The sequence below is a fragment of the Hemitrygon akajei genome, chromosome 12 (assembly GCF_048418815.1).
Source record: "Hemitrygon akajei chromosome 12, sHemAka1.3, whole genome shotgun sequence".
Lineage (NCBI taxonomy): Eukaryota > Metazoa > Chordata > Chondrichthyes > Myliobatiformes > Dasyatidae > Hemitrygon > Hemitrygon akajei.
Window position 1 is genome coordinate 66233827 of NC_133135.1, and position 26084 is coordinate 66259910.

A 26084-nucleotide genomic window follows, 5' to 3' on the forward strand; every position below is an offset into this window, starting at 1 on the left:
GATGTAAGCAAGTCTTGGTTTCTGATTTTCTCAGGCGAACATTCCAGCATCCAAAATGGATAGTTTCTTTGGGTGAAAGAAGATTAGCTCTCAGTCCGGAGATGTCCTGGTGGCTTTGATCTCCGTCCATCATAACTTCTGTTCCCAGTTCTGCATCACTCCTCTCACCGTCATCAATAAATTTCCTTGTTTCGGTTTCTGTAACGGTAAAGATTTTACAAGGGTAGGGTTGCTGGCCCTACACCCAACCCCCAACCTGGAGGACCAGGTGCTGTATTCGTCTGGCCCTTCACCTGGAACCTGCCCAGCAAGGTTGAACCTACCAGGGACTGAAGTCCCAGCTGGTATAGCTCCCAGGATGATTAAGGCACACAAACCTCCCCTCCACAATAAGGAACAGCACATGGGGAAGCTCTCTAATATCAGTGCCAGGGAATTCATTTAGTTTCCTTTCAAAGAATCATCCTAAATTGCTCTGAATTTTGGTATATCAGATGCTTTTGGTGAAAGCCAGCACAGCCTTTATTATTCTACCAACTTCTGATTCTGAAAAAGGATGTATTCTTTCCCAGTGTATGTGACAAATAGACTCTTCTCGGGCTTCCAGCCAAGTATAGATATTGATTGTTTTGATGGAAAACTCTGCTATCATCATCAGGGATTATGCCTGGGCATGTCTAGTCCAGTGGTATTTATACCCCCATCATCCACCCCTCCTGACTGGTTTGTCATCCAATCAGGTGGGTCAGTGGAAACCAATTGGATGAGGACTAACCAATCAGGAGGGATGGATGATGAGTGTAAAATACCACCAGGCCAGACATGCCTGGGCATCATCCCTGATGAAGATGATAGAGCTCGCCATCGAAACATCGGTTAAAATTGATACGTGGACCCAGTTGGAAGCCAAAGAAGAGTTTATTCTGTTGCTAATCTCTCCTTTTTTTGATCTACTTCTAGTTCCTCAGCCACATTATCTGAAAGCACAATGACCCCACCTCATTTAATCCCTCTACTCTTTCGAAAGTGCATGACAACTTCATGGGTATATGGGTAACCCTAGGTAATTTCTAAGGTAAGGACATGTTCAGCACAGCATTGTGGGCTGAAGGGCCTGTATTATGTGTTTGCTATGTTTCTACAGTATCCAGTACTAGAAGAGCTGAAAAGTTGCTCCGATTAAATATTGGAATGATCAAATGCATTGTTTTGGCCCACCCTCAAACTTTATTCCCTGGTCAGTGAGAATAAATCAGACCAACTTTACCTTTATATATTTTTGTTGATAACATGAGCTCCCAAGGATACACTCCCTCTTATGTTCATCTCTGCAATATGATCCATCTGACCCTGGTCACCCATTCCCTGGAACCCCCTTTCAATGGTTACATTACCAGTAGACTTGATTATTCCAACACACAGTAACTGAAGGTTACCCAATGTGCTAACTGCCAATGTCCAAACTCACAACAGGTTCATTCATCATACAATTATCACATAGCTGAACAACCACACTGTTTTCAAAATTGTCCACCCAGTCTTACAACCTATTGAGGTAACTGTACTTTCCACATTCTTGACTCTCATTATTCCAGCCATTCCTTGAGACGTCCAGTCTTTAGCATCTAAGATCCAGTCTATAAATTTTTCACCTCGCAGCCTCTTTTTTTCATCATCAAAGACTCAATCAGTGGATGATGCAAAGGTAGATGGTGTTGTGGAGAGTAAGGCTGAATTTAAATCAGGTGGAAAATTAAGGTGGAATGATAGAAGATGGAATTAATCTGACAAGTGTAAAGTGATGCATTTTGACAAGTCAAGGCATAAGACATACAGTAAATGGAAAGGCACTAAGGAATGTCGTTGACCAGAGGGATTTTGGTGTTTGAGTCCATTGTTCCCTGAAAGTGGCAACTCATACAGCAGTGCAAACCTCATAGGCACGTATATATAGTTAGGATGCTTCAGATTTTTGCACAGTACATTATTTATCAACATGGAGCAGAGAGCACGTTTGTAACTCTGGTGGGAGCAAAGGATGTGGAACAGCACGGGAGGGGTGTGGGACAGGTGGCAGAGAGGAGTGCCAGGGGTAGGAGGGTGGTGCAGGTGCAGACACGTCCAGCCCTGAGGCACCAGGCAAGGTCATTTGATTCCAGATAATTGGTTTATTGACCATTACTGATGTCTCCTCATTCTTCTAAACTGCAGCAAGTGCAGGCCCAGAGCATTCAAATACTACTCACACATTAATTCAAAGAGTATAAGAGAGGCAGATTAGGAATAAGTGCTCCTTTCTGGGGTATAACTTTGGATATATGTGAGGTGTTGCATTTTGAGAAGAAAAGTCAGGGTTGGACATTCACTGTTGAAGGTAATGCCTTGGGGAATGTTGTAAAACAGAGAGATCTAAGAAAACAGGTATATGGTTTCCTGAGAGTGGTGTCACAGGTAGAGAAGAAGGCCTTTAGTATGTTGGCCTCCATCAGTCAGGGCACTGAGTTAGATGGTATGTTAAAGTTGTGCAAGCAGTTGGTGAGTTTAAGTCATTTTGCTATAAGAAAGATGCTATTATGCTGGAAAGAGTGTAGAAGAGATTTACGAGCAAGTTGCTGGGACTCGATGGACTGAGATATGGAGAGAGGTTGAGCAGGTTGGGGCTGTGTTTTTGTTGAAGTGTAGAAGAATGAGGGGTGATATTATAGAAATACAGTACATAAAATCAAGAGGGGCTTACATAGGGTCTTTTTACTCATTGTTTGTGAATCAAGAACTAAAGATTGAAGGGGAGAAATTAAGTAAGAACCCAAAGTGCAACTTTTTCATCAAAATGGTATATCAAATGAGGTGCCAGAGAAAGTGGGTAAAGCAAATATGTAATTAACATTTGAAAGATACTTGGACAGATACATGGATAGGAAATGTTTAGAGGATTAAGGAAACAAACAAATTGGATGAGTTTTGAAGGGAATATTGTTTGGCATGGACCAGTTGGCCCAGAAGCTCAATGACTGTAGTGACTGTACAGAATTCTGCAATTCTACCCTCCAGGGAGGCTGATTTATAACAGGGTTAAGCATATGAGTCTGACATACAAACCTTATTAGAGATTCTTTTGGTTTTGTTTCAACCACTACATCTGTAGAAGTTTACAGAGTAGAACAAAGTAAAGTACAATATTCAGTCCTGATGAAAGGTCGTCGACTTGAAACCTTAACACTGTTGTTTGCTCCACTGATGCTGTTTGACCTGCTGAGTATTTCCCGCACCGTCTGTTTTTATGCAAATGGTTTACAAGTTATGTCTTGTAACTTTCTAGCTCTTACACAGTAATGTAGTTTACAAGTTATGTCTTAAAACTTTCTAGCTCCTACACAGTAATGCAGGCATCACACCTTAAGGCTTCAGGGATATTTCCCAGGTGGCAGTGAATTTGCTACCAGAGTTGTGGCAATTCCTCTTTCATAAAGAATAATTATCCTGTTTCAAGGCTGGAAAATTAATTATTTCTGGCATCCTCTGTACAATCCTTTGCCAAGAGATAAGGTGTGACTTTATCTTGCAGCATGTAGCTAAATCTCTGTTTCTTACAAAGGGGATGCCTGGACTCAAGCATGTGTGAAATCAGTCCCTGGAGTTTGTAGTCCGCATTCCCTTGACTTCTCTGTTTTAAGTGTGCGTGATTCATGCTAGATCTTGGGCTATGTGTCTGATGTTTCACACTCCTGAGTCCCAAATCTCAGCTGCAGAAAGGTGGCGGCAGGATGATAAGTTCCCCACAGGGAAGGAACAGGCATCAGATGGAATTAATTCACAGAGTCACCCGTATCTTTATCATTCATCCAAATAGGACTAGTGAAAGCCTGAAGGAATTTTCTTTCAACCTTTAAAATTTGAAAAAGTCTTAAAAGTATCCAGCTGACAACATGTATAGAATTATCTTGTAACCTCTGAATGCTGCTCCTCAGTTGCACAAGTCTTAAAACCAGTTAATCAGATTAGTTGGTTCACACTGAGCGTTATGTTTACAGACTGTACCCACCGACGGTCTGTTGTTTCCCTCACGTCCTGAAGCGACTCTGTCACTGTCATTCTTTGATTTGAGAAAACTAAGTTTGTTGCTATTATAAGCATGGGCTTCTGGCAAGTTGGGAACTCAGTAGGACTGGTAGCAGTTACTGATGAAAAGAACTTCATCTCAAAGCTCTAGCTTTAGCTGTAAGATTAAAAAAAAACAGAAATATAGAAGTAACAGGTGTGAAAAAATGAGTTAGTCTGTCAAACCTGCCCATACTCAGATCCTGCATATTGACTAGTTTTAGCTTCATTCCTTCCCCTCTTCTATTGCATAGTTTGTTGGGCAAGTTAGAAAAAAATCTGGCAGGAATCCAGACCAACGAGTAGTAAAGAACTCTGGAAAAGACAAAAGATTTAATAAATCCCTGACTGCCACTTCCCTCCTCATGCAAACCACCACATCCTCAACACCTAATGCACACAAAAACTGTCCAGGAGACAAAGGTGTGTCAGAATTCTTCTGATCATGATAGAGATAAAACTAAGCTGGTCTGGTGTACTGATAAGTGCATTCAGAGAATTGTATTATATTAGCCATGTTAATGAAAGACTGTATTGCTGAGCAATTTATGTTACTCTTATTCCTGGGTAGGTGGATTTGTCTCCATGATTTACATTGTTGTCTCAAGGTGAGACTGAATAGATTTGTCAAGGGATATTTGTCACCAGGGCTTCAGCACTCGTGTAGTGTAGCTATTCGAATTCATGCTCAAGATAAACCTTTTAAAAGTAATAACAACCAAGTGTGATTTCCTTTTCCAGACAGGGCAGACAGCACTCATGCTGGCTGTCAGTTATGGAAGGACTGATATGGTCAAAGCTCTGCTGAACAATGGGGCCAATGTGAATATCCAAGACACCGATGGGTCTACAGCCCTTATGTGTGCAAGCGAACATGGTCACATTGAGATTGTTAAACTCCTTTTGGCTCAGCCTGGATGTAACTCAGAACTAACTGATAAAGTGAGTATAATTTTACATCATCTTAGACCTCATGCTTTGCTTCTTTTCCAGATTTTTATCAATTGCCCATCCCTATCTACTCTTCTTGCTGGTTGTTGCTCCTCGTCATTCATCAAGTTATCTTGGGGCAAACCTACTCCATACTAAGTAGGGAGGGAGGCAAAAGCAGTTGGGGCGTGGCACTGTTGATCAGAGATAGTGTCACGGCTACAGAAAAGGAGAAAGTCACAGAAGGGTTGTCTACGGAGTTTCTGTGGGTGGAAGTGAGGAATAGGAAGGGGTCAATAACTCTACTGGATTTTTTTTATAGACCACAATAATAGTAACAGGGACATCAAAGAGCAGATAGGGAGACAGATTCTGGAAAGGAGAAATAATAACAGGGTTGCTGTGGTGGGAGATTTTAATTTCCCAAATATTGATTGAGGGATTTAGATGGGGTGGAGTTTGTTAGGTGTGTTCAGGAAGGTTTCTTAACACAATATGTAGATAAGCCTACAAGAGGAGAGGCTGTACTTGATCTGGTACTGGGAAATGAACCTGGTCAGGTGTCAGGTCTCTCAGTGGGAGAGCATTTTAGAGATAGTGATCACAATTCTATATCATCACTGGAGAGGGATAGGAACAGACAAGTTAGGGAAACGTTTAATTGGAGTAAGGGGAACTATGAGGCTATCAGGCAGGAACTTGGAAGCATAAATTGGAAATGGATATTCTCAGGGAAATGTATCGAAGAAATGTGGCATATGTTCAGGGGATATTTCCGTGGGGTTCTGCATAGGTACGTTCCAATGAGACAGGGAAAGGATGGTAGGGTACAAGACCCGTGGTGTACAAAGGCTGTTGTAAATCTAGTCAAGAAAAAAAGAGGAATTTACAAAAGGTTCAAAAAACTAGGTAATTATATGAATCTATAAAATTATAAGGCTAGCAGGAAGGAGCTTAAGAATGAAATTAGGAGAGTCAGAAGGGGCCATGAGACGGCCTTGGCTGACAGGATTAAGGAAAACCCCAAGGCATTCTACAAGTATGTGAAGAGCAAGAGGATAAGACATGAGAGAATAGGACCTATCAAGTGTGACAGTGGGGAAGTGTGTATGGAACCGGAGGAGATAGCAGAGGTACTTAATGAATACTTTGCTTCAGTACTCATTACGGAAAAGGATCTTGACGATTGTAGGGATGACTTGCAGTGTACTGAAAAGCTTGAGAACGTAGATATTAAGAAAGAGGATGTGCTGGAGCTTTTGGAAAACATCGTTTTCCATTTTCCATCGGTCACTGGGACCGGATGGGATGTATCCCAGTCTACAGTGGGAGGCGAGGGAGGAGATTACTGAGCCACTGGCAATGATCTTTGTATCATCAATGAGGATGGTAGAGGTGCCGGAGGATTGGAGGGTTGCAGATGTTTCCTGGGCTATCCCTGCTCCCTTTCTTGAATAAGTTCAAAGTTTATGCAAAGTTTATAAGCCAGTGAGTCTCACTTCAGTGGTTGGTAAGTTGATGGAGAAGATCCTGAGAGGCAGGATTTATGAACATTTGGAGAGACATAATATGATTAGGAATATTCAGCATGGCTGTGAAAGGCAGGTCATGCCTTACGAGCCTGATTGAATTTTTTGAGGATGTGACTAAACACATTGATGAGTGTAGAGCAGTAGATGTAGTGTATATGGATTTCAGCAAGGCATTTGACAAGGTACCCAATGCAAGGCTTATTGAGAAAGTAAGGAGGCATGGGATCCAAGGGGACATTGCTTTGTGGATCCAGAACTGGCTTGCCCACAGAAGGCAAAGGGTGGTTGTAGACGGGTCATATTCTGCATGGAGGTCGGTCACTAGTGGGGTGCCTCAGGGATCTGTTCTGGGACCCCTACTCTACGTGATTTTTATAAATGACCTGGATGAGGAAGTGGAGGGATAGGTTAGTAAATTTGCAGATGACACAAAGGTTGGGGGTGTTGTGGATAGTGTGGAGGGCTGTCAGAGGTTACAATGGGACATTGATAGGATACAAAACTGGGCTGAGAAGTGACAGATGGAGTTCAACCCAGATAAGTGTGAGGTGGGTCATTTTAGTAGGTCAAATATGATGGCAGAATATAGAATTAATGGTAAGACTCTTGGCACTGTGGAGGATCAGAGGGATTTTGGGGTCCGAGTCCATAGGACACTCAAAGCTGCTACGCAGGTTGACTCTGTGGTTAAGAAGGCATACAGTGCATTGGCCTTCATCAATCGTGGGATTGAGTTTAAGAGCCGAGAGGTAATGTTGCAGCTTCATTGGACCCTGGTCAGACCCCACTTAGAGTACAGTGCTCAATTCTGGTCGCCTCACTACAGGAAGGATGTGGAAAGTATAGAAAGGGTGCAGAGGAGATTTACAAGGATGTTGACTGGATTGGGGGGCATGCCTTATGAAAATAGATTGAGTGAACTTGGCCTTTTCTCCTTGGAGCGATGGAGGATGAGAGGTGACGATAGAGATATACAAGATAATGAGAGGCATTGATTGTGTGGATAGTCAGAGGCTTTTTCCCAGGGCTGAAATGGCTAGCACGAGAGGGTGTAGTTTTAAGGTGCTTGGAAGTAGGTACAGAGGAGATGTCAGGGGTAAGTTTTTTACGTAGAGAGTGGTGAGTGCGTGGAATGGGCTGCCGGTGGCAGTGGTGGAGGCGGAAACAATAGGGTCTTTTAAGAGACTCCTGGATGGCTACACGGAGCTCAGAAAAACAGAGAGCAATGGGTAAAGTCTAGGTACTGCTAAGGTAGGGACATGTTCAGCACAGCTTTATGGGCCGAAGGGCCTGAATTGCGCTGTAGGTTTTCTATGTTTCAGTACTGACAACATCTCACTTTTATTAGTGATAGCGCCAAAGTCATACAGCACAAAACAGAGCCTTTAGCCCACTGAGATGGACCAACTTTTATATTCTGCACGTAATGTTTGAGCAAGTGGATTTGTATACTCAAACATTGTATATAGAATATAAAGATTTTACCCATAAGGAGCTCAAATAAAGTGTGTGTTTTTGGAACTTTCTACAAAACTTTATTCCGTTAAGGGAACATTGTGTTACTAATAAGGGCTGTTGCCCGGCAGATCCTGATCTCTGGTGCTGTTTGCATGGAAGTTGGCTACCCTCCTGAACATTACATATGAAGTGGGTACTCTGGTTGCACCCGCCTCCCAAAGACGAGCAGGTTGATAGGTTAATTACTACTGAACTTTACCCCTAGTCTGTAAGTGACTAGTAGAATTGGGGGAATTGATGGAAAAGTGGGAAGAATAGAATGAAAATTGTGTAAATGCGTGGACTGAAAGGCTTATTTCCTTCTAATGTGATTCTATGACAATAGTTATTCTTTGTAGTGTTGATAATGGATATACTATAGTAGGATAATTAAAATACAGCAGGTGTGTGTGTGTGTGTGTGTGTGTGTGTGTGTGTGTGTGTGTGTGTGTGTGTGTGTGTGTGTGTGTGTGTGTGTGTGTGTGTGTGTGTGTGTGTGTGTGTGTGTGTGTGTGTGTGTGTGTGTGTGTGTGTGTGTGTGTGTGTATTCCATGAAAGTTATCAGCCCTGTTTCCAATATTCAAACTATTCCAGGAGTTTCAGTTTCCACTATCATGCATCCATAGGTCAACAAGTCTGCAGATTCTCACTTGCAGTACTCCACAAAGTTATTTCCTACAACCAGCTCCATACAGGTTAGGGTTTGTTATTTTGCACATTATTACGCACTTTCACTAAATGTGGTTGTTTGATGGTCATGTGCAGTAATCCTCTTGTCACTCCAAAGGTCCCAGCGCTACAATGCAAGACAGTCTACTCCTGAGGTAAAGACTTGGGGTGCTGCCTTCCACCATTAACTAGTTCACTGCCAGGACATCACACCTATAGAATGCATGTCCCAATCTCAAACAAGCATTAGTCAAGTATCATCAGCAGAATGTTTTTGATAGTATCAACCAGGCACAACATGCCCTCCTCCCCATTTCTTCACTCCGTAGGGACTCGTTCTTCTGTCGTCAGCAATGCCCATTTCTCTGCTCTGCAAGTGTTTACCTGCCTTTTTGTTTCATCCCTTTTCCTGTCCTGGGTCCCTGGTGAATCAGTAACTTATTTGTATTTCTTCCAGTGTGGCAAACTGCATTCTATACTCTGTTGTGCATTTGAGAAACCAAAGGCTTTACTGCTGGCCTCACAAGGTAACACTGAATTGCTGGTCTTTGCTTCTCTATCTCATCCCCATCATGCTCTCACCCCTCAGCCAGCTGATCTAAGTCACAGAAGTGACTTCACTTCAAGGTGCATAGTTAAGATTCTGTGGACCCTGAAGAGCGCACCTCAGCAATGGTTTTCCCATTGCCTGTTTCCACACTTGTCATTGTCGAGGCATGCAGCCCCTGATTATTTACAACATGACACAATCTGGTTGTTTCAGAGAGGCCACAGGAACATCTGGTGTGGTGGGATCTTGGGAAATGCTGGTAAATGATTTGTGAATTGAAAGTTTGAGTTGAATGATGTTACTAAGGCAAACTAAAAGAGGCTTTACTGTGCTTAGGTACATTGACCTGAGAGTGCTTGATAATGCCTGAAACAGAAACATATTCCATTGCAATTCTCAACTTGATTAGTGCAAAAAGTCACCATAAGCGCATTTTACATATCATTCACATTTTGGTACACTTGCTAGTGAGTTTTGAATGCATCAAATAGATTTTTGGTGAATAGAGATGATTAGTAGCTTTTTAAAGTGACTTTATTGTTCGTGAATCTCAATGAGATGCAATAATTTATAATGTTCTAATGTAACATGTTAATTGCCACTGGAAGATTATTTCAGGGGAGGATTGTTATGATTGTTACCAGCTGTCTAAACTAATTATAGGGATTATTGCAAGCATCTCTGTTAATTCTGAGATGGCTGTCAGTGGCATACAATGGGACTGTGATTACATTCCCAGGACTGAGGAGGAGTCGAGTACCATCTGCCTCATCCTTTGCTGTGGTGCCTGCAGACCTGTTTTGTCACACCCTGTGACCAAACCAGGATTATTCCCCTTTTTCTTTGAAAAATAAACTGCCAGAGAGGCAAATAAAGGCATTGAGAAAGAAGATCTTAATTTTTATGAATCAAATGAAGGGATTATATTAAATATGAATTAAACTATGTAGTAAAAACACTGGTCCCTCAGTTGTATTTTTTTTTCTTCCTTTGGGAATAAGCTTCAGCATCACTTAATAATTGGCTGCTACAGTTTGATTTGAAGGCATGAACTTCACATGTAGAGCGAGTGGTAGGTGAGGAAATGAAACCTGTTCTCTGTGTTGTGACATACCTAAAAGCAGCACTGGAGCATAATGTTGGCAGGGACTTTGACCTTTGACAAAATGTTAGATGATTTACTTACCACATTTTCAGTGTTTCATACCCTGCTTGTCTCTCTCGTTTTCCCAACAGAATGGCAACACTGCTATGAACATTGCTTTGCAAGCTGGCCAGAAGGAAATCACTGAGCTGTTGAGCATCCACAGGAATAGAGGCACCTCTTCCACTCTTTGATTTGCATTCGCTGCTGCTTCCTTAATTACTTCACAATCAGGATTAAAAACAGTAATGACACTTATTAACAGCTACACACTGTTTCCTCACAGCTACAAATCACTCATTGGAGAAGTCTTTCAGCCCTTCAAATTATGCAAGTTATCCTTGTATTGAAAATCATGCCTTAATTTGTCCTCAAAAATCACATATTCAGAAGTTGTTAATGCTATAGAAGGATACTGTCAAAAAGCATACCTGACTGACACTTGCAGACAATAAATCCTGAAGCTGTTTTATGCAATAGTTCTGTAACATTGCTTCAAAGAGAAAGGACATTAATTCTGAAGTGCATATATGTTACAAGTTAATGCTGTACCTTTCAGTGCCATTATAGTGGAGAGCCTTATAAAGAAAATTTGCATATCAGATTATACAAATACCATTTATTTCAATTCTGATAAAACTAATTGAATACAGCTGTCACTGTAAGACAAAAAATATCTTCTGCTTTTACATTAATGTGCTTTAAGATTGATATATTTGCAATATCTTCAGATTCGTGTCCATTGCAAATCATGACAAGAAAAGCAACACACACAAAATGCTGGAGGAACTCAGCAAGCCAGGCAGCATCTATGGGAAAGAGTACGGTCGATGTTTCAGGCCGAGAGGAGTCCTGCTGAAGAGTTTCAGCCCAAAATATTGACTGTACTCTTTTACATGGATGCTGCCTGGCCTGCTGAGTTCCTCCAGCATTTTGTGTATGTTGCTTGGATTTCCAATATCTGCAGATTTTCTCTTGTTTATAAGAAAAGTGTGTGTTGTTGTGAACTTATAGCCATTAAGCTAGAATAAGCTGGTTTTGACAGCAACTACAGTGTTATGTTATTTTGGGTTTTAATGGCTTTGCCTGAGATTAATCTTGTTAATATTACAGAAGTATTATAAAACATGCCCAGTCTTGATGCACTATTTAACATCAGCTAACACTGAATCTTAAATATATTACTGTTACTGTTTGTAATAATAGCAAGAAATAATGAAGTTGTTGATTACCTTCTGTAGAATACCCTAACTTTGCATGAATTGATCTTGAGTCAGCAATTAGGTGTAGCAACCATCATATTGATTTTTAACTTTTCATAATCTGTTACATATTACAAATGATGGGAATGACATTACTGATCAATCAACTTCATTAAATCATTAAATGATATTTTCAGCTATCAAAAGAGATTGTTTTCAGTCATAGGAGACCGTAAATTGGTCATTAAATTGGATTCTTTCTCCACATGTAGGCCTCACTGACAGCTTTGCTTCCTCCCTTTTTGTTTTCCCTTTATTGATTCATTCTCTTTCTTTCTCTCAATACTTCAAAGCATTGTTTCAGTACCATCTTGCTGAAGAAACATTAAATCTGTGCTTTGGTCTCCTGATTGGAGTCCATGTTGACTCTATTATCCATGTTGATTACGAATTGTTTTGGAATCAAAGCTTAATCCAAATCGTCGGGTCAGGTCTGATCCAGATTACCTGCGTTCAGGTGGGCATTGGTTTTACATCTGACTGATTCCTTCTATCAACCATCCCCGATGGAAGTTAGAGATGGCAAAGCCTAACAAAGAGAACCAAGGCTTTAATTCCCAATAAACAGGTCAATATTTCTCCTGAAATAACATCACAGAAACAGATTTTCTAATTGTTACTTGTATGTGGGATTTTCCTGTGTGCAAATTACTACGTTTTCTATGTTCTGACAACAAAGCTTCAAAAATTATTTTATTGGGACCTTCTGAGGTTATAAAATGATCTTTGGCTTTCTATTTAATGCAGTTCATATCGCCACTTAATCAAATCTGAAACAATGCAGGTACAGATCAGATCTTTGAAATCATGAAATATAATTAAGGGAGAGTGACTAAAAATACTCAGTCCAGGAATATAAAAATACTCAGTTGGATACGGCACTGCAACAGTTTGCACAACACTTTAGAGAGCCAGCTGTATAATCAGCCAGGTTCGATCCCCGCCACTGTCTGTAACAAATTTGTAAGTTCTCCCTGGGTTCTCTCCGGTTTCATCCCACGTTCCAAACATGTACGGTTAGGGGTAGTGAGTTGTGGGCATGCTATGCTGACAGAGGTGTCGTGATAACACTTGCAGGCTGCCCAGAACATTCCTCGCTGACTTGACTTGACGCAAGTGATGCACGTTTTTATTTTATTGCACGTTTCGATGTACATGTGATAAATAAAGCTAATCCTTAGATCTTTAATCTTTAAAGTACCTAAATGCAGATTTGCATTGCTCCCTTAATGTAGCCACACTATTTCTATGCACTTTAATAATGGGTTGATACCATTCCCATTCTGAGAACAATAGCCTTATTTTGAGTCTAAATAAAATTTGAAGAATTTTAAATAACACACACACACACACACACACACACACACACACACACACACACACACACACACACACACACACACACACACACACACACACACACACACACACACACACACACACACACACACACACACACACACACACACACACACACACACACACACACACACCAGGTCAGGCAGCATTATGGAAAGGAATAAAGATTTGACATTTCGGGCCGAGACCCTTCATCAGGATTGGGAAAAAAAGGGGAAAGAAGTCAGAATAACAAGGTCAGGGGAGGGGAATTTGTTTACATTTGAGTGATATTGTAAAAATATTATTTAATTAAGTTTAAGTAAGCATTCTTTGTTCAAATAATTTATTGTGGGTTATATGTAACAGTAGGTGAATGGTACACATCATCACACCGCCACATCATACGTGTGTGCCTAACTTAAAGTAAAAATGAAACTAAGGCCTGTTCTCCTGGGCTTCCATCTTTTTCTTGTGATTAGCTTTTATTTTGTGGAGTTATGAAACATAACAGTGGCAATGAAGAAGTTTAAAATGAGCCGAAGACCCGCTGAAGTGCAACAAGACAGGTACAAGGAGCTCAGAAAAATAGAGGGCTATGGGTAACCCTTGGTAATTTCTAAGGTAAGGACATGGTCGGCACAACTTTGTGGGCTGAAGGGCCTGTATTGTGCTGCAGGTTTTCTATGTTTCTATGAGATGTTGAAGTTTTTTAAAAAACACAGCAAGAAACAGCCGAGTTTAAAAAAAGCAACACAGCACATGTTTCTTTTGAAGGGACAGACATGGTCAGTTTTTTTTAAAATGCAGAAAACGGACAAATTCATGGATGTATAAACAGTGAGCATCGGGTGATAATAATCCTAAAAAATGCAGAAAAATCCTGGCTGCATTGGAAAGATTGGTGTGTTTAATTACTCAACAGGTAATGGTATATTTTATATGGAACAGACTGAGCAATATTTTAAAGCAAATGGAATAGCCAATGAGAAACAAGTGCCAGTTTTTCTGAGTGTGTTGGATTTAAAGGCATACAGTTTGCTTCAAAATTTAACTGCTTCAACCAAACTAGCCAAAATCAGCTTTGTTGATATCATGAAAGTAATGCAGGAACATTACAAGAAAGCATTCAAAAACAATTTCTAACTGAAGTACAATTTACAATTAACAGAACAGTTGAAATAGCTCTGTCAATGGAAACAGCAAACAGGCACAATTGAGTTACACTCTCTTAAATTCAATTGAAAGTGAATTTTGCAGTATCTAAGCAGAAACTGGCCTGGCTGACCAAATTGTGTTACCCATTGTTGTAGGGGCACTAATCTCCCAGCTGTTGATGAAAAATCCAATGATGATGACAGTGACGCAGGACTGGGTATCTTTGAGCTTGTAATGTGCAAGCTAACAATAGACAAGCAATATGGCTTACCCCAGAAGTGAACGGCAAATTAATTAAATGAAATTGGACATTGGCTCGGCTGTTTCAGTCGTTCCACAAAATGAGTTTGAATAGCATTTCAAAGGTGCTGAACTGAAACATGCGAATATGCAACTAAGAATTTATACTAGAAAAAATTACACCTGTGTGAATGACATTTGTAAGACTGAAATACAGCATTCTATTAGCCACATTGGGCTTGAATGTGGTAAAAACAGGAGAGCCAGCGTTTTGGGGTCATGATTGTCTGAGACATCTGCAACTCGATTGGAGATTCATCCACCACATCCCCTGCAAAAGAGCCGACTGAAAGCAAATTAAGAAAGGTACTGGATGATGCCTCAGCAGGGTTCAAGGATGGCATTGGAAAACTCAAACATTTCAGGGGTAAAATGGTGTTAAATGAAAATGCCACACCCAGATTTTAAAAAGGCCCTCTGGTTTCTTATATCGTCCATGTTGACGTGGCCAGTGAGCTAGCTCACATGGAGCCTGAAGGAATACTTTTAAACGTTGATTAGAGCCCATGAGCAGTGGTTCCAGTAGCAAAGAAGAACAGGTCTGTCAGGATCTGTGGTGATCTTAAAGTCATCTTCAACCCAGTACTGTCAGTAGATGTATCTCTCTGCCCAGGACAGTGAATACCTGTGCAATCCTTTGCAGAGGAACATACTTTAGCAAAGTAAACAGTGAAAGCCTACCTGCAAATAGAGATGGAAGAAGAGTGAAACGTGTTTCTCACCATAAACACTCACAAAGAGCTTCATTGCTATAATAGGCTTATATTGGCCCCTGCACACTTGCAGAAAGCCATAGGCCAGGTGCTGCAAGGCTGTCTGGGCACTCAGTGTAAACTGGATGACAAGGAACATCTCCAATATCTGGAGACCCTGTTAAAAGGATTAAAATAGATTATGGGCTCAGGGCATGCACAACAAGTGTGAGTTCTTTAAACCAAGCATTACTTACTGTTGACGCACCGAGTGCTGAGAAAATTCAAGAGGGTGGCGGAGGCCCCAAGGCCAAAAGGTGTGTTGCAGTTCCAGTCATTTCTAGGATTTGTCAATTATTGTAACAGGTTCCTGTCTCCACCCTTTGAACTCATTACTACAAATTGGGAAGAAATGACAATAGATAAAGCAGTCTGAGGTGGCTTTCCAAAAGACAAAGGAAATAGTGGCATCAGCATTGTACTCACGCATAACGATCCTCACATCCAGAAGGAAGTTACTCAGATTTGTCAGAATCACTTCCTGCAGTTCCAGAGCCAACTCCTAAAAGCACCCCCAGAACATGAGATTGTTTCACAGCCACAAGTCTCACTGCCAAGCAGAGTGAACCCGCCCTTGTCAGGAAGACATTATCCCACAAGAGTAAGAAAGCCTTCATAACGATTAAATCTTCAGGCCTGAATGGATCAATTTAAAATTTACTATGCTGTGAAATTGTGTATATTACTTATATAGTGTAGAGTATATAGTTGAAAAGCACTCTGTATTAAATTGGGGTTTATAGCTAAGCAGAGAGGAGTGTTGTGTGTTTAATATTTCAGTAAAATTTGAGTAATATTATAAATATATTGTTTCAGTAAACATTCCTTGTTTAAATAGTAACACACACAAGATGCTGGAGGAACTCAGTGGGCCAGGCAGCCTCAATGGAAACAGTCAATGTCTTGGGCTTAGGTCCTTCATCAGGACTTGGGAAGGGTCTTGCTGAAGGTTCTCGGCCCGAAACATCAACCGTTTACTCTTTTCCATCGATGCTGCCTGGCCTGCAGAGTTCCTCCGGCATTTTGTGTGTGTTTATTTAGATTTCCACCATCAGCAGATTTTCTCGTCTTTACTTAAATAATGAATTACAGATTATATGTCACAGAATGTGAACAGCATATGTCATCACACTGCCACGCCATACGTGTCTTCCTCACTTAAAGTGACCCTCCTGGGCTTCCATTTTTTTCTTGAAATTAGTTTTTATTTTATGGAGTTACAAAACATAACAGAGGGTGATAGGTAAAGCCAGTTGAGGGGGAGGGGTTCGAGAGAGAAGCTGGGAGGTGATGGGTGGAAAAAGTAAAGAGCTGTAGAAGAAGGGATCTGATAGGAGAGGAAAGGAGACCATGGGAGAAAGGGAAGGAGGAGAGGCACTAGAGAGAGTTAAGAGGCAGGTGAGGAGAATAGAAAGGGTAAGAAGGGAGCCAGAATGGAAAATGGAAAAAGGGAGATGGGGGAATGGGAGAAATTTCCGGAAGTTACTGAAGTCAGTGTTCATGCCATCAGGCTGGAAGCCAGCGAGAGGGAATATGAGGCGTTGCTCCTTCAACCTGAGAGCGGCAGTAGAGAGGCCATGAAGCAACGTGTCAGAGTGGGAGGCTGATTGGCCCTTTATCTCTTTCATCAATCAACTTCCCAGCTCTTTGCTTCAACCCCTTCCCCTCTCCCGGTTTCACCTATCATCCACCACCTTGTATTTCTTCCTCCACTCTCCCCACCTTCTTCTCTTCCTGTCCAGTCCTGCTGAAGGCTCTCAGCAGAAACGTCGACTGTTTACTCTTTTCCATCGATGCTGCCTGGCCTGCTGAGTTCCTCCAGCATTTTGTGTGTGTATTACTTCAGGTCTCCAGCGTCTGCAAATTTTCTTGTGCTTGTAATGTGGGAATAGGGATTGGATTTTAAATGGTTGGCATCTGGGAAATTCTGCTTGTTTCGGACTGAGCAAAGGTGTGCTTGTATTTCTCCCCTCCCCCTCCTTTTCCTACCCTCTTCCTTTCCAGACTTGATGAAGGATCTTGGCCGGAGACATTCCTTCCCACAGATGCTGCCTAACCTGCTGAGTTCCTGCAGCATTTCGTGTATGCTACTTTGGATTTCCAGCATCTGCAGAATCTCATATTCAAAAAATTTTAGCAATGGGAAGTAACTGGTCTAACAATTACATTTTGTTTAGATTTCATCCGCACATAATTACTTTCTCGGTACGTTACCCCTAACATCTACTTATACTGAGTAAGTCAAGCATTTACTGACCACAAATTTATATTCATTAAAATCAGAAATTGGTGTGCAACATGTCCATAGTTTCTGAATATGCAGGACCAGCTGGCCACAATTCTGCTAGAACTTCATATACCTGTACATAAAATCAGCTCACATAATTACAGAAAGCCGTCGTTGCCTTCTGAGCCCATTTATGCATCAGACTTAAACAGCTTTCCCTGGTAGAGAGCAGTTAGTTGCATTGATCAAAAAATAATCCCTGACTTTCCCCGTTACTTGTAAATGTCTCAGTGTGAATTTGTGTTCCTTCATTACAATGAATTTTTTCAATCTTGCTTTATAATCCTTGTCTTCAATTTGATTTCTCCTATTCCAGATGAAAAGTAAAGATTGTAAAAGGTAACTTATTAAAATAAATGTCTTTTGCTTCAGTATAAATGTCAGTGAATCCTAAAGCCAATTCAAAGAAATGTTTCTTGAAATGTGATGCTGAGAGCACAATGGCAAATTCAATAGTATTTGGAAATGTTTCCTCATTTGTTGAAAACACACAATGGAAAAGATGTTAAGTGTACTGATGCACATCACTCACGTAACTAGCACACAGCTCTACATCTGCTTCTCCCACAAGTATTTATTATTGAAGCATTTTCACTTTAATCAGCAATGACTAAAGCTTTTGACTGGCAGGTGATATTTGTATTGTAATTAAGAATGATTGATTTCTTTTTCAATCTGTTCATTACTCTGCTTATCGTTAAAAATCTTTAAAATGTTTTCATGTAACTGAACTGTTTTTCTTTTCATTCAAATTGCCTGAGTTGACAACAAAAGGAAAACAGTATAAAATAAATCTTAGTTGCTACTTAGAAATATGAGGCTTTCTAAGATGTGTACTATTTCTGTGAGATAGCAAATCATTTCAGGTTGTCTTCAAGACCAGTTCTGGCCAATTATAACAATTTTGCTCTCTGCTTGTTAATCCCATTCCATGGATACATGCAGATTTGGGAATACAGGTTGCAAATGTCAGCTGCGCCTCTATGGGATAATCACGTTGCCTATTAGCCAAAATGGATTTTGTTTGTTAAATCATAGATTTTGGAACAAAGCTGTTTATCCCGTTGGTCCTGGCATTTTTAAAGAGCAACTAATTGGAAGATCTTTCAAGCCGTACAATTAGTCCCGCACATCTCTACTTTTCCATAGCTTTGCAAATAGGCCTTGAGTAGAATTATATTCTGAACGTTGCCATTGAGTATCTGAACTATCAGATAGCAAATCCCACATCACCGTATGCAGTCTAAAAATGTTCTCCGTGTTTTCCCCATGGATCAATTGCTGAACATTAACTATTGTATTAAAATATCTAACTTAATCAGAATTTCCAAATCACCTTAGTCTCTTCAGATGGTTGTATGGGTTTGCTTTACTATGTCTCCAAACACTTAAATGATTATCATTGTTGATAAACCTGTCAAAAGTGGGCACTAATTGGAGACCGAGAGCACATTCTGTGTTCAAACCTTGAAAAAATAAATTTGTTTAGTATCTGAAATCATTGACACTTGTTCTTCAAGTATTGATATTTTTTCAAAGAAGCCACCTTTCAATGATATTGTCTGAAATTAAATTATTTAAGCAATGTGTTTTAATTTTAATAAAGTAGAAATTGTTCTAATTTCATTTAAAAGGGTTAATTTAACGAGGCAGGTTATATTGCCATTGTATGCACCAATGGTTTGTTAATACAGTCATCATATCCATGTAGTGAAATGAAATCTTGAACAACCCTAATGGTATTAAAATCAATATTTGCTAAACAGACTGCCTGTCCTTCTCTGGTCCTGGTACTCTCCTTCAGTCCAACAACGCTTGCATGTCCCCACTCTTGAAATATTTCTCCACTAAGTGTATTCTGATTCAGTCCTTGATGCACCATCAATAACTCACGCTGAGACTTAGGAAGTGAGATATCGGCTTTTATTGACTGGAAGAATAAACAGCACTACATCCTGGGGAAAATGAGGGAGAGCAGTCGCCTTTATACAGGGGTCTGTGGGAGGAGCCACAGGAGCAGTCAGCAGGGGTCTGTGGGAGGAGCCACAGGAGCAGTCAGCGGGGGTCTGTGGGAGGAGCCACAGGAGCAGTCAGCAGGGGTCTGTGGGAGGAGCCACAGGAGCAGTCAGCAGGGGTCTGTGGGAGGAGCCACAGGAGCAGTCAGCAGGGGTCTGTGGGAGGAGCCACAGGAGCAGTCAGCAGGGGTCTGTGGGAGGAGCCACAGGAGCAGTCAGCAGGGTCTGTGGGAGGAGCCACAGGAGCAGTCAGCAGGGGTCTGTGGGAGGAGCCACAGGAGCAGTCAGCAGGGGTCTGTGGGAGGAGCCACAGGAGCAGTCAGCAGGGGTCTGTGGGAGGAGTCAGCAGGGGTCTGTGGGAGGAGCCACAGGAGCAGTCAGACAGGTATATCTAGTTCACCACAGTCCTTTACCATCAGCAGCTTTGCTTTCAGCTCTTCCTCTCTTTCATCTTTTTTTCTCCTTTAAATGTTCTTTAGAGTTCACTATAACCAAGCATCTTCCTTGATATCTCCTTATTTGATATTGTTTCCTTATGGCTCTGAGAAACATCCTGGGATGTTTTCCAAAGTTATGCATTATTCTGTGATCTAACTAAATGTCATACTGAATAATGATCAATTGGCTGAGCCAATGGGACATGTATTATTACCGTAGTAAACATGCCGTTCAGTTTTGAATATTCTCACCAGAATTATGGATATAAATACTGGATCCACAATGCATCCTTATTCCGAGCTCAAATGGCCATTCTTCATGCATCTTAGTTTTTCTGGTCAACTCTGATCCAGTCCTCATCTAACCTCCAGCAGGGATCACATCCTCCAAGACCCAGGATGAATTAACTTCACTGTGTAAAAGGTCGACAATCTACCTAAAAGACAAAGGATGACCATATTAACTCTGGATCTTCCAGTTTGTGTGGTTCAACTAATTATCACCCTTTTCAAATAAGCCCTGAGAACTGATCTTGCCAGAACAGTAGGAGCACACCTCCTGACTTGAGAAGGAAAATGAGCTGGTCTGTCTGCTGCCAATTATTTTCCAATGAGTTACATGCAACTACTCAAGTGGAAATCATATGGACGCAGGAAAAATTGAGGGTGGAAGTGACAGGATTCTCCAGACAGTGCAAGGCACCACTTTATCTCATTGTGTGTCACCTACTTCTTGGTAATTTTTACCGGAATAAATTAATTAACAGGACGATAGTCAGCAAATAGACAAATTAGCATTTAGATCTTGTACATTACAACCCCACTCAGTACCTCCTGAGACACAGACGTTGTTAAGATTCAGTGTGTGTATTTCCACTACTATCAGAGGGTGGAGGAAATAGGCAGGCCTATGTTTGTTATTATATTAATTATTTTATTGCAATGCTTTAGTTAAATTCATCATTTGAATCATATTCCCTGCTGACTTGGTTAACAAAGAGCAATGTAATTTGTGCAAATGATTGTTTCCTCTTCATGAGCTTTGAGGTGCCACAGCAAATGTCAGTGGGAAGTGTTATGATAAGTACTCAAATGATTTGCTGCATGTTGCAAAATGACTGGCTGTCTAAGTTGCCAAGCTGCACTTAGGAAGATAGAATAGTGCTTTTGTAGAAATGTATTCAATAGAGTTAGGAGCTTATTTCCGGAGAATGAGAGTTCCTATGAGGCTTCAGTTTACAGTCTGCCCATCGAGCACGTGAGGACATTGTGCTAGATAATTGCAAGCAGTATCAACTTGCTCCAGTGTAAGGCTTCCCATGCCTGCATCCGAAATCTAACCTTTAATCCATCCTCGTGCCTCGTTTACATAAGCACAATCTTCCTCTTTCCCCAAGCCAGCAGCCTCAGTTTTTCTGAAACAGATTGTCAGTGATTAAATGGATGCATTCCTGGAAAACGTTTGTCCAAGCTAAATTTTGGTGGAAATTAACATTTTCGGGTGAAATGCACTATGGAAGTTCCTGGCATGAAATCCTATTTGTGGAGAGTGATGCGCTTTTTGCGATGCAATAAATGTTTTGTAAATTAAGACATATCCCAAAAGTCAATGATGTGCTAAGAAACATTTGTAAATTGAGCTTTCTGAAGTTGAAAAATACACGTACAGATAACTTTAAATGATATATCTGTTTGTTTACTTATTGAGATACAGCACGGAGTGGCCCTTCCAGCCCTCTAACCCACACTGCCCTGCAACCCCAATTTAACCCTTGCCTAACCACAGGACAACTTACAATGACTAAGTAACTTACCAACTGGTATGTCTCTGGACAGTGGGAGGAAACCAGAGCACCCAGAGGAAACTCACGTGGTCACAGCGAGAGCATACAAACTCTTAAGCTCAGCAGGAACTGATTTTAGACAAATCTACATTTGACTGATATTCCTACCTTTCTTCATCCTTTAGTACTGAGCATGGAATCCTGGGCTAGTTCCAATTGTACCAATCACCTCGTGCAATTGATAATGCCTTATCGAATACTTTGATGACTTCTATATTGTAACAGAGGCCCCACTGTCAGTTGTACAGATAATCTGAGACTGTGAGAAGTACAATGTAAATGCTCATATTTCTTTGTGCTTTAGCTTGGTCAATGTCCATATTTAAGTACAGAGGCGGGCTTAGCTTACAATTGTAACAATCCAATTTATCCAAACTGACCAAAGTGCCTCTCCAGGCTAGTCCCATTTGCCTGCATTTGGCCCATGTCCCTCGAAACCAGGATTCCCAACCTTTATCATGCTATGGACCCTACCATTACCCAAGGAGTCTGTGGACCTCCATTTGGGAACCTCTTTTCTATCCATGTTCCTGTCCACGGATGAATTAAATGGTGTTATTGCATCTGCCCCTGGCAGTGACAGCCTTCATGCTCTCGAGCTATTCTGAATAATATTATGGCCAGTGATCCAAGGTGATGCCGGCAGAGTTACCAGTTCCCATTTGTCACAACAGGCCCTGGATGGCCAACAGCAGGAGGAAAATGAGCTCAGAAACCATAATAATCTGCCCACTTCACACCTTTCCAGTAAACTGTGGGCTGTTTCATTCCTTTCCTTTGAACAAAAAACCAAACAGCTGCTGTAGTCAAGGCAGCAGTGTGGCAGGTTTCACACTGCATCTAACACTCCGCTTGTGAGATTTCAGTTAACAAGAAGAAAAGTGTCTGATAATTTGAGTAGAAACACACGATCCTGAACCAGGCCAAACAGATTGATGCTGAGAACTCATCATCATCTTACTGGAGTAGGCGAGGAAACCTTAACTAGATTAAATGCGGAATATTTACTGTTCACGGTCTGGGAAGGCTGTAGAGTAAGCTGCCATTAATTTATTTGCCAATAGATCTGTTAGCACTCTACCAAGCAAGAAAACAAGTCCTCTTCCAGTAGTAACTGCAGAGATGGCACCAAGCGCACTTACAGTGTTGAGATGGCGCCTGGTGAATTTGCAGCATAGAACTACAGTACATGAGTATCAGAGACACAAGCAGTGCACTGCAGCCTCTCAACCCACCGTTCAGACAAAAGCTCTGAAGTCCTCGCTCATCTGATTATGAATGGCGGAAGACAAGTAGACATCCAACAAAGGGAGTCAGCTCCAAAAGCAGAACCATCCTCGCAATTGGTTAGGTCCAGCATGCAAGTGCTAAGCAAATGGATGGAACACTTGCATCCATGTTCAGCAGGAATTGTCAAATAGATGAACCATCTCACCTTCCTCTTGCACGCCACAGTTTTCAGCCAGCTGCATTCACTCCAAGCAATGTTAAGAAACAGCTGAGAGAAGTGGATACGGCAAGGACTATAGGACTGGACAAGATGGTGAGGGAAATCTGTGCCCCTGTTCACAACAGTGGCATCTGCTGACAGTAGAGGAAATTGGCCGAGTAAGTCCGTTCTCAAAAAGCAAGACAAATGCAACCAATCTACTCTCGATCACCAGCAAGGTGATGTAAGCTGGTATCGACAGTGCTCTCAATAACTTACTGATACAAAGTCCAAATGGGGCATCACTTGTCTCCAGACTTCATCGGAGCCTTGGAACAAACTTGGATCAAAGAGTGAATTTGAGAGGTAAAGGGGCAGTGAGTGCCTTTGACATCAAGGTTGCATTTGACCGAATGTGGCATCAAGGTATCCTGGAGAAACCGAATGCAGAGGACATCAAAGAGAAAGCACTCTGGGGATGGGCTAACAATAGTGTTACTATCACAGCACCCTTCATCAAATTCCTGGTGGTCACAATTAATCAGAAACTCAACCAGAACAGCTCTATAAATACTGTGGCTACAAGAAAAAAGTCAGAATTTGAGTGTCCTGCAGTGAGTTACTCATCTGGCATCTCAAAGCCTCTCCATTATGTACAAGACAGAAATTACTCTCCACTTGCTAACAACTTTTAAGAAACTCAACAATACATCGGACAAATCAGTCTACGTGATTGGTGCTCCATCCACCACACTAAACATTTTTACCCTCATCTACCGGCTCATATCAACAAAATGTGCTGTATTTACTTAATAAGGCCATACCAACAACTCCTTCAAGGCCTAGGATTTCTAGCACCTAGGCAATGACAACAAAACACATGAAACACCATCATCTGCAGGTTCCCCACTGGCAAGACCTGGAAACATACTGGTGATCAATCAACACTGCTGAGTCAAAATCTTAGAACAGCAAGCTCACCAGTGTGGCTGCAGTACTTTCATCAGAAGGACTGCAGCAGTTTGAGAAGACAATTTGAAGATGGCCAATAAACGCTGTCCTTACCAACAATGTGCAGATCCCATAAAGTGAATTTTCAAAATAAAAAAATCAGAAATCTATACCCTTTGGGCTTTTTTTATCCACATCCACTTCTGACAATGGAAATGGTTACTCCATGGTAACACTTCTGAGTTACTCCAACAAACAAGCTTGAATATTTCTGTTGTGCTGATTTTACTTTGGTGATGGCAGCATTAAATCAAGGTGAGCAGACTTACACCATGCAGACATCTCTAATTGTGGTTAATTATCTTTAATGTTTTTAGTGTTACTGCTAACAAATGCTCCAAAAGCAAAATACTGAAGAACCTGGAAACCTTAAACACCAACAGAAAATGCTGGAAATACTCAGCAGGTCAGGAAGCATCTCTGGAGAGGAGGAGGAGGGAGGCAGAATTAATGCTTCTGTGTGCTGATCTTTTGCTAGAGCTGGGAAAGTTAGACATGAAAGAGGTTTTATGTTAACATTCAACCAGTAACTCCAGAAAGCTGAGAAATTAAGATGGGGAAATGAAATTACAAACCTATTCATACTGTGACGGAGCAGTTTAATAAAATTGAACGTTGACCATGAATAAGTAATTCCTCTTGCATGATAAAACTTAAAGATTACACCATTTCTTGGATGTAATGTCACTTGCTGATATATCTATACAGTTGGAATATACTTCAACAATTCATGAATAGAAGATGGGTTATTACTATATTGTCTCGAATTTTTGCATTTTAACAATTACACTATTTGACAATTGTAAAAGTAATCTGGCATGCAGAACACATTTGAAGTGAGGAACCCAACTACAATTAAATAGTTTCACGTGTGTTTTTTTTGTATAGGATCTAGGCAACACTAGCAAACCCAGTATTTATTGTCCGTCCCTAATTGCCGTTGTGATGTGCTTCTGCCTTGAACCACTACAGTTCTCTGAGTGAAGGCAGTTCCCATGCACCTGCTGACTTTCCCCTTGGTGATGGTGAAAGTCACAAGCTCACACGGACCTCTGAGGTTCTACATTGAACTTTGTGGACAATAAAAACTCAAGGCAATGCTTTTGGGATGGGGATGAATGTTTTTGATGATGTATGAGGTGCCAGCAAATTGGGTTCTGTTATTTGCATCATGCTGGGTTGTTGGAGCTGCACTTACCCAGGTAAGTGAAGGATATCCTAGCACACTCCTCATGATAGAAAGGGTCTGGGATGTCATTTGGTGAATCATTCAACAGCAGACTGAGGCAGAATACTTGAGTAGCTGGCTGTGTTATCTTTCTAGTCATGGGAATATCCAGGATGATAACAGTAGGAGACTATGTATTCGTAAAGCTGTTAAAAGTCAAGATAGTGGTTAGAATCAAGCTTTCAAAAATCAAGATTGTTTAATGTCATTTCCAGCACAAGAGAACAAACTAATTGTTTCTGCAGATCCGATGCAGCACAAAAAAGACACAACAAGGTAAAGAACACAATAAGTATAAATACATAAGACTGTATATACAGATGTAGATTGGTTAAATGTTCAGAGAGTGACACTAGGCACAGAAATATCTGTACATCGGGTGTCTCTGATAGGAAATGATAATGTAGCGATGGTGGGAGTGTGTGGAGGTGTTGAACAGCCTTACTGTTTGGGAAAGGTAACTATTTTTGAGGCTAGTGCTCCTGCTGTAGACTCCCCTTGTTGGAGAGGTCATTGCCGAACACTTCTGTGTCGCAAGGGACCCACCAGCCTGTGCCTAAATGTTACTGAACGTTGCTGCATACAGACCTGGGTGCTTTTTCG

General features: G+C 41.1%; 1 protein-coding gene across 3 annotated transcripts in view; it reads left to right on the forward strand.

The window, feature by feature from the left end:
* The window catches only part of LOC140737135 (KN motif and ankyrin repeat domain-containing protein 4-like), a 103026-nt gene extending 90996 nt beyond the window's left edge, over nt 1-12030 (forward strand). For all 3 annotated transcript variants that reach the window (XM_073063330.1, XM_073063328.1, XM_073063329.1), the window contains exons 10-11: nt 4840-5040; nt 10513-12030. In XM_073063330.1, the coding sequence (XP_072919431.1) occupies nt 4840-5040; nt 10513-10614 (303 nt within the window). In that variant the 3' untranslated portion in view covers nt 10615-12030. The remainder of the gene's footprint in view (nt 1-4839; nt 5041-10512) is intronic.
* The last annotated feature ends 14054 nt before the right edge of the window (nt 12031-26084 follow it).